Source organism: Pelodiscus sinensis, chromosome 6 (assembly GCF_052426305.1).
Source record: "Pelodiscus sinensis isolate ZL-2025 chromosome 6, ASM5242630v1, whole genome shotgun sequence".
In the NCBI taxonomy this organism is placed as follows: Eukaryota; Metazoa; Chordata; order Testudines; family Trionychidae; genus Pelodiscus; species Pelodiscus sinensis.
In genome coordinates, this window is record NC_143057.1 from 11,268,626 (window position 1) to 11,277,968 (window position 9,343).

General features: G+C 49.6%; 1 protein-coding gene across 1 annotated transcript in view; it reads right to left on the reverse strand.

Annotated features, from left to right (window-relative positions):
* LOC112545100 (thioredoxin-like) overlaps positions 1 to 9,016 on the reverse strand; it is a 46,141-nt gene extending 37,125 nt beyond the window's left edge. The window contains exon 1 of the mRNA XM_025182499.3: positions 8,823 to 9,016. Within this exon, the coding sequence (XP_025038284.2) occupies positions 8,823 to 8,852 (30 nt within the window). The 5' untranslated portion in view covers positions 8,853 to 9,016. The remainder of the gene's footprint in view (positions 1 to 8,822) is intronic.
* Between the last annotated feature and the right edge of the window lie 327 nt (positions 9,017 to 9,343).

A 9,343-nucleotide genomic window follows, 5' to 3' on the forward strand; every position in this document is an offset into this window, starting at 1 on the left:
GGATCCCCTCTGAGGGAAGGTGTTCTTGGGGCTTGAGGCGTTGCTGTGATCGATACTTTCCCTTTCTGTTAATAGAAAGGTGTCTGTGCTCAAAGAAGCCAATGTGAGTAGGCAGTGAATTCGGGGAAGTGGGGCAGCTATTCTACGGGGCCTTGGCAGGAGACAGAGTCCCCGGAGGACATGCACACGGAACAACATGAACAGCACACGAAGCAATGCAGTCTGGGATGTCTGAACAGCTCTAGTACACAGTTATGCGGCCGGCTAGTCATGGGACCAGCTTGTTGCTGGCATGTGGATTTCTGGCTTAATTCTTGTTTGTCCAGCTATGAGACCCCGTTGCCGCAGCATTCACTGGTTTTATCGCACACTTTTACACCCCACTGGTCTGCTGCGAAAACAAGGGGGCTGTTGCTCCTTCCTCACAATGGAAGATTTGCAGGCAGGAGGTGGCAGGAATTGGGTCTCGATCCTACTGAGGCAAAATTCACACTGGTTTCAACTGGTGCAGGAGCAGGGCCTCTGAGGAACATTTGGCACAGGACCATGAGAGGGCAGTTTGAAATCTCGCTTCTTGGCAGCCCCAAGAGCAAACCTCGATGGTGGACTGGCTCGGCAGGTGCCTGTGGCTGTTGCCACAGGCTGCCAGGGGAGCGGGGTGTGGAGACAGCTACCATGGAGATTCAGGTTCACAAATTAAACAGGTGACTGACTTCGCCCTAGGGGCTGAAGCAAGAAGCTGTAACTCCAGCAGAGCATCCCCGAGGGGACTTGTTGAAAATAGCAACAGCCCAATAACAAATAATACAATGTCACTGAAATAGGAGAAGGATCCCAGCAGAGACCCTCTGTAATGGGGTGGCACTCAGCTCACACAAACGCTCCCCATCTGGCCACGTGTGGGTTCCTGCACTGCTTCAGTTTGATACCAAAAGCCTCTTTGGCAACTCAGCCCTCTGGCTGAGTCACACCCTGTGTATCGCAACCCCCTTCTGGGGCACACCTCTAACAGGGGCCCAGCCAGGGGCCCTCAGTGGAGTGTCTCTGTCTCTCAGTCTGTTGGCCCAATCCGGATGAGAGAGCTTCCCCTCTTGGAGACAACTCCTTTGCCCTTACCCCAGCCTCAACATATAGTGCACCTTATTCCACACTACGTCTAGATTGCCTTGCTCTTTTGAGATACCAGAAGTATCCTGAAATAGCAACGCTGCATCTTTAAAAGCGCCCGCTATTTCCTGAAATAGCAGGCACACGTTCCATGAGGGTTAAGGGATTTGTCGGAATAGTGCCTTATTCTGAAATTTGGGTGTGGACAGCCCCAACTTTCAAAATAAGCTATTTTGATTTAGACTAGAAATAAACTATGCAATTTGTAGAATAAGGGGGGCTAGGGAGGGGCAAGTGGAAGGAGGTGAGGGAGGAATGGGGCATGAGCCCCCAGTGGGGAAGACTGGGGTGGCTCTGTGGGCTCCTCGGGGTGGAAGCTCTCCTGCCGGGCCTCCTGGATCCTGACAGCCCCCCGATTGACCCCCCCAGATGGCAGCCTGCAGCAAGTGCAGCCGGGCTGATGGCCAAGTGCTGTGATGTGCCGAGTGTGGGCACTCAGGGCACTCCAAGTCAGGACTGCTTTGCTGTCCCTCATCGAGGTAGACAAGCAAGCGGGGAACCCCTGAGAACTGTCTGTCTGGGGTGGGGGTCGAGTCCCTTTAAGCACAGCCCTCAGCTAGCCTGAGGCAGCAGCTCCACGCTCTAAGTCCTAACCTGATGCACTGGTTCCAGCCAGCCTTAACTTCTGTTCAGGGTCCACTCAATGTGGACATGCTATTTCGAATTAGCAAAACGCTAATTCGAATGAGTTTTTAGGTCTAGATGCACTAATTCGAATTAGCTTATTTTGAATTAACTAATTCGAATTAAGTTAGTTCGAATTAGTGCTGTAGTGTAGACATACCCAGAGGCTACGTCTACACTGGCATGATTTTCCGCAAATGCTTTTAATGGAAAAGTTTTCCGTTAAAAGCATTTGCGGAAAAGAGCATCTAGATTGGCACGGACACTTTTCTGCAAAAGCACTTTTTGTGGAAAAGTATCCGTGCCAATCTAGACCCAGTTTTGCACAAGAAAGCCCCGATCGCCATTTTCGCAATTGGGGCTTTTTTCCTCAAAACAATACCGCGTTGTCTACACTGGCCCTCTTGTGCAAAAGCATTTGTGCAAGAGGGCTTTTGCCCGAACAGGAGCAACATAGTATTTCCACAAGAACACTGACAATCTTACATGAGATCGTCAGTGTTCTTGCGGAAATTCAAGCGGCCAGTGTAGACAGCTGGCAAGTTTTTCCGCAAAAGCAATTGCTTTTGTGGAAAAACTTGCCAGTCTAGACACAGCCAGAGTGTTTTGCCATGGGCCTGTCATCAGGATGGTTCCAATGGGTACATTCAGATCCAGAATGAAACCTAAACTTTTCTACAGTTCCTGAAAATTCAGAGCTGACAATTCGGCTGAGCCCTTTATGGATTTTCATAAAGTTTTAAGGCTTGCCTCCACTGAAAATGTTACAGCAGCGTGGCTGCAGCTGTGTTACTGTAGCACATTAGTGTTGTAGACAATTGATAGGAGGGATTCTTCCATCAGAGGAGGTAACTCACCTCTTCCCTCAGAGGTAGTAGCTAGGTTGACAGAAGAATTCCTCCATCTACCTAGTGCTGTCTACTTAGCCTGGGATCTAGGACTGTGTGGCAGGTGGGGATCCCAGAGCTCAGGTTCTAGCCCATACCCATGCCCAGACATCTACGTAGCAATGAAACAACCCTGCTGCCCAAGCCTTCCCACCCCCCCCCCCCTCCAAACCCAGGCCCATGGTAGATTTTTCTTTGCTGTGCAGGCATACCCTAAGGGAGTTGGTCTTGGCCCCACATGGGCCTAATTATCTGCAGGCCCACTGCTGGGTTTGATTGATTTCCTTGATTAGTACTTGCACAACCATAACATCACCAGGGCATAGATAACCTAAACAAAGTGCCCTGTAATTGGACAGGAAGGAAAGAACCCTATTTTTCACAGTTCAGAGCAATGGCATCTGTATTCCCCTCGCTGAGCTAGGATGGGCACCTCCTCTAAACTCCCACCTCTGCATCTGGGCCCTCTCTTGGAGGAGAACCGCATCTCTCAAGGTCCCTTCCAGTCCTAGTATTCTATGATTCTCTTTCCCTCCTGGCTGGCATTTTTCCAGGCTGCACAGTTCCCCAGCAAATCAGCCTCACCAGGCCAGCCGCTCCACTTTGCTTTCTCTTCAGAGGCTAGTACAAACCATAATAGCCCAGGCTTTCAAATTAACACACGGCTTTTCCAAGTCTGTCTACACTACGAAGTTCTATCAACAGTTTGCCTTTTGGCGACAAAACAGTGAGCTTGCACACCCTGCTGCAGTGTGACTATTGTGGGGGGAAATGCCCAGTTTTGGCAACAAAAAACTTCCATTCCTGCAAGAGACTTTTTTCTTTTCCCCCTCCCTTTTTTGTCAACAAAGAGCCAGCATAGACTCTGCTCTTTGTTTTGTCCACAGAAGTGGCTTCTGCCAGTATCCCACAATCCCTGCCCTGATGGCTCTGCTTAGTGTTTTGTGATCTCTGATGCCCTGCAGGCATTCACCCCCCCCCCTCCCCTTTCAAAACATGGAGAGCTCACACTACTACTCAGCATGCTACTCCCAGGAGCTGAGGATAATGTCAGAGAACTCAGAGGGAATCCCAAGATGTGCAGGGATCAGCTCTGCCTTCCCACAACACTGCATAGTGGGATATTTACCTACAGTGCATTGCTCACACTGTCAATGATGGCACCCCCAGTGTGGACATGATCTGTTGACAGAGGAAGCAAATGTGAACACCCTCTGGTGATTTTTGTTTTGTCGACTTTTGGGTGTTGACATAAGTTTTGCAGACAAAACTTGATAGTATAGACATGGCCTTAGTCTTACAGTAAATCCATTACAACGAAAAAAATAAAAGAGCCTAGATGCATCCTCCTATGCTGATAGAGCTCACCTCCTGACGCCAACAAAGACTGGCTGGTGAACAGTCCTTCGAACTCCAGCCAAAAGTGGTCACAATTTCATGACAGGGTCAGCTCAAAATAAGCATATGCATGACACTGTGAGTCATTCCATTAACAGACAATCAGCCAGACAAAAAATGCCCTCAGAAGGCAAAACTTGAAAGGCTGTGGGGGGACGAGGTAGGCGTTTGCAATTCTCTCCTCCCAAATACATCCTTAATTTGTGGACGAGGTGTGACTCAATGTCCACATGCACAAAGCTGGCCTGCAGTTACTGCAGATCACATTGTCAGTCATCTGTTGAAGGTCGCCAACGCGCCTGTTGACAGAGTTGTCAGATGAAAAATGAGGCTTACAGGATCTTTCGAAAAAAGGTTTTATTTTCAAAAGATCCCCCGTCTAAACTGCTGTTTTTCTATCGAAAAGCCCCATGTGGAAAAAAACCGCAGCCACTATTATGCAAATGAAGTGCGGGAAATTTAAATCCCGGCTTCATTTGCTATTTCGAAGTGTCTAATTTACATTCCTTTTTCGAGAAAAGGGATGTAGTCTAGACACACCCCAGGATAGTACAGTCCCATGGGACAGCTGGGAGGCGACCTCCAGCTGCACAGCATGCACCGTGCCATTCAACTGGCTGTTGATCAACTGGCTGTTGATCAACTGCCATTCAACTGGCAGTTGCCTTCCAATGAATACAAATTTGGGCCCCGACGTGAGCTTGCGTAAGTCAGTTTATAGATCAGGACTAAGCCTGTTGATGCCAATAGGGGGATTTTGGGGCAAGGTCACATTCAGGCTTACACAGTTAGTGCAGCTCATTGGTCCTGGTCCCACAGCATGTCCCCCAAAGCCAAAGGGCACCAGCCCATCCAGGATGAACTGAAGGGGCACCTCCTCCACAAGCTGCTTCCTGGTGCCTGAGTTCCTGGGTAATGATCCGCTGAGCCCCCAGAGGGCATCTAGCTGTCTTCCCACTGACCTCCGCCTGACTGGGCACATCATATGCTTCCGGTTAGGACCCATCAGCCTGTGGTTAGACCGACCCTACCCATCGAGAATAGAAGATCGCTTGGGGCAAGGGAAGAAGGTCGGCCTTTGCACCCTGGACCTTGCACCCGGGGCCCAGTCAGCTGGCTGTGCATGTGGCCTCACCTGGGGCTGAACCAGCACTGCACCAGTGTAGAGGTGGGGACTTGGCTTGGTGCAGCTGGTTAGTGGCTTTGTGCTACAGGGGCTCATGTTATTGGAAGCAGTTGTCTATGGGTTTGTACACAGAGGGTGTAATGGGGTGGACTCATTACAAACCTGGGAGAAGGGAGCTGGAAGGGGGAAGCCAGGGAAAGAAGGAGGAGGGGAAGTATCAAACTATGGTAGCCATATCTTCAGTACGGTGTACAGATGTGGTCTCCTCACCCCAGGAAAGATATTTTGGCCTTGGAAAGGGTTCAGAAAAGGGCAACTAAAATGATCAGGGGTTTGGAACAGGTCCCGTATGGAGAGAGGCTAAAGAGATTGGGAGTTTTCAGCTTAGAAAAGGGGGGATATGATAGAGGTCTGTAAAATCATGAGTGGTGTGGAGAGGGTGCATAAAGAAAAGTTCTTCGTTAGTTCCCATAATAGAAGGACTAGAGGACACCAAATGAAATGAATGGGCAGCAGGTTTAAAACTAATAAAATAAACTTCTTCTTTACACAGCACATAGTCAACCTGTGGAACTCCTTGCCACAGGAGGCTGTGAAGGCTAGAACTATAACAGAGTTTAAAGAGAAGTTAGATAAATTCATGGAGGTTGGGTCCATGGAGTGCTATTAGCCAGGGGGTAGGAATGGTGTCCCTGGCCTCTGTTTGTGGAAGGCTGGAGAGGGAAGGCACGAGACAAATTGCTTGGTCATTGTCTTCGGTCCATCCCCTCCGGGGTACCTGGTGTTGGCCGCTGTCGGCAGACAGGCTACTGGGCTAGATGGACCTTTGGTCTGACCCAGTACGGCCATTCTTATGTTCTTATGTTCTAAGCTCAGGGGGTCTCACTGGACCAACTTGATTTTCATGCAAACCTGCTCCTGGGTTCGCATGTGGCCTTTGATGGCCAGGCTGGCAGTTATCCTGCCCTAGATGGCTGCATTCCTGTGCCTAGTGCGGAGGTTGTGGACGTTGGAGGCCCCCCCCAAACCTCAATGAGTTCCACGATCTCCGCACTAGACCAGGTGGGCGCCCGCCTCTTGCAGCACCAGGCAGGCTCCTGGGAGCCACCAGCCTTGTCCTGGGAAGAGGTGGAGGGCTGGGTGGCAGTGGGTGGCTGGCTCATGCCGTGGCAAGTGCAGGGTCTGCTGGCTGGGTGCTGGCAGGCTTGCAACTGGCATGGGCACTGTAGCCAGACCATGCCCCTTTAAGGGCTCTGGGGCCAGGAGGGGGGCAGAAAAGTTTCCCTGGCTAGGCCCAGAGTGGCCACCAGGGCAAGCTAGAAATGGCTAGCCTCCAACTAGTTCGAATTAAGTGGCTACACAGCCCTTAATTCGAACTACTTAATTCGAACTAGGCATTACTCCTCGTAGAATGAGGTTTACCTAGTTCGAATTAAGCGCTCCGCTAGTTGGAATTAAATTCGAACTAGCGGTTTGCATGTGTAGCTGCTATTAAAGTTAATTCGAACTAACGGCTGGTAGTTCAAATTAACTTTGTAATGTAGACATACCCTCTGGCTATGTCTATACTGGAAAATTATTTTGAAATAAATTATTTCAAAACAATAACTCCCAAAATAAATGTTTCAAAATAAGCTATTCCTCTGCACAAGCAGGACTTATTATTTTGAAATAAGGGCTTGGTAGTGTGGATGTTTACCTTAATATTTCAAAATAACTCCCCAGTATAGATATGCCCTAAGGCTGCTCACTTTTTAAACTGTGAGAACTTTCTGATCCAGCTTTGGATCAGAACTGAAGCTTGGGACCAGCACTAATAAACTGAAAATACATTATACATCAACTTCAACGTCCCCTTTTACTTGTATCCCAAACTGTCCATAAATCCCAGTGACTGACTTCCACATGATTGCAGGTGAAGGGAGGCTGTGGCTACTTCTCATCCTCTGCACAAGAACTGCCTTTAAAAAGAGGACACTGCCCCAGGTGATGCCAAAGAAGCCGGTCACAACTCGGGTTTTCCATTTTGCAGGAAATGTTGACAATTCATAATCGGTTCTTGTTTGGATCCAGAATGAAAAAACAGAGACTTCAGCTGTTCTCATGGAATAGAATATCCAACAAACTGTGGTTTTGGAATACGTTTGTTTCAAAATTTTGAAATATTGCTTTTATGTTCTGGGGTTTGTTCATTTTGGTATTACTTTCCCCTTGTGTCATAACATGTCAGTTGTAGCAGTCAATGTTCCCTCTAATTTTTTACATCCATGTGCAAGAATAAATTTTATGTGCACTGAGGCATGTGTAGATGTGCACCACATGCAGAAACACTTGCTGCTGTGGGCGCTCTTCTAATGAGCTGGCTGGCATTTGAATCTCTCCCGGATGGCAGCCCAAGCGCTCTGTTTACAGAGAACATTGGTAGCAGTGCCTACGATGTACCCTTACTACAGACCGGTCATCATATAATGTAATATACTTGCTGGAAGAATCCATTATCTTTAGAATCTATGATCAGGTTAATTTTTCAAACCATTAAGGGTGGCTGTTGGTTGGTACTGTTTAAAACATCATAGTGCCCTCGTTAGATCCTGGTTGTGAGGCCCTGGCCTGGCTTTACAGATTCAGCAGCTGCTACTGGAGAGCACATTTCCCTGCAGGCCTCGGGAGGAGATCATCTGATGCTGCCCTCTGCAGCAAGAACACCTCCAGCCATTCCCCACAGCACGGGCTGAGTGCACGTCCTTCCCATGTCAACTCCAGCATGGCTCCCTTCCTGTAGGGACAAGTCGACCTGGCTGCTTTAGTGTCAGGTCTTCCTCCGCTTCACCTGTTCTGAGGGGTTTTCTTCTTCAGTGGAAGGGTGCAGCAGATCCACACATTGTTCCTTTTCTGGCTCAGAGATGAAAGGCCTCTTGGCTCCTCCTCCCTCTGGCACAACAGGGGCAGCTCTGCCAGGAGCATTCCCATGACTATTGCACCGGGGATGTAAAAAAGTAGCCAAATAGTTGGCTACCTGATACTCCTGGGCTTACTGGGAGTCGAGTCGACTACTCACATTCCCCCCCACCCTTGCTGCCTCTTTATCAGAGACAGCAGGGGGCGAGGAGCAGGAGCTAGTGCTGGGAAGAGATGGCTTAAAAGCAAGTTCCCCCCAGCACTGTCTCTGCAGTGTGTGGGGAGTGGGGAAGGGGAGGCAGAGGCGCAGCAGTGCTACAGCGCTGCCTTTTAAATGTCAGAAGAGCTGGGTGGCTCTTACTACTGTAACCCTTCTGCCAGGTAGCGCCGGCAGCAGCCAGGGCCAGGTTCAGGATCTAGGGGTCCCTCTTCATCCATCTCACACAGAACCAGCTCAGCCCCCACCCAGTACCCTGGGAAATTCACACACCCCTGGGTGCCTCTGGGAGGCAATGCTTCCCCGCTCACAGGCACAGAGTCTGAGCATAGAAAATAAACGTCTAATAAAAGAGGGAGAGAAGTCACATGGCATTAACTTGGGAAAATACCACAACCAGAGTTCATAACCCCCATGAGTAACCATCCCAGCTCAAGCAGATTGAGCAATGTCCTTTGCCTCTCAGGCTCACAAGTCCAGCAATGTAAGTGTCCCACTCACCTACCCAAACGTTCTCCAACTTCAAACGCCGCATTTACAGCTCTGTCCAGTCAGTGCAGACCCAGACACATCACCTTGATGACTCCGTTCATTGAGCCTGAGGCCATGCCACCTTTGTGCTGGTCCTGTGGTCCGCTTGCTTCTGCCAGCCGCCCCGCTGGCTGCCTGCTGTTGCTCCTACTAGCCACCTGCCACTTCTCCTACCGACCCCTCACCAGTCACTGCCACTGGTCACAATGGGTCTGGCTCCAGGCCAAACTACTGACTTCAGCTCTTAGGCTGTGTCTACACTACATGCCTCTGTCGGCAGAGGCATGTAGATTAGGGTTGTAGGCAAAGGTAAATGAAGCCGCAATTTAAATGATCGCGGCTTCATTTACATTTACATGGCTGCCGCGCTGAGCCGACAAACAGCTGATCAGCTGTTTGTCAGCTCGCGGCTAGTCTGGACATTCCCCCTGTCGACATCAAAGCCCTTTGTCGGCAGCCCCGTTATTCCTCATGGAATGAGGTTTACCGGGGCTG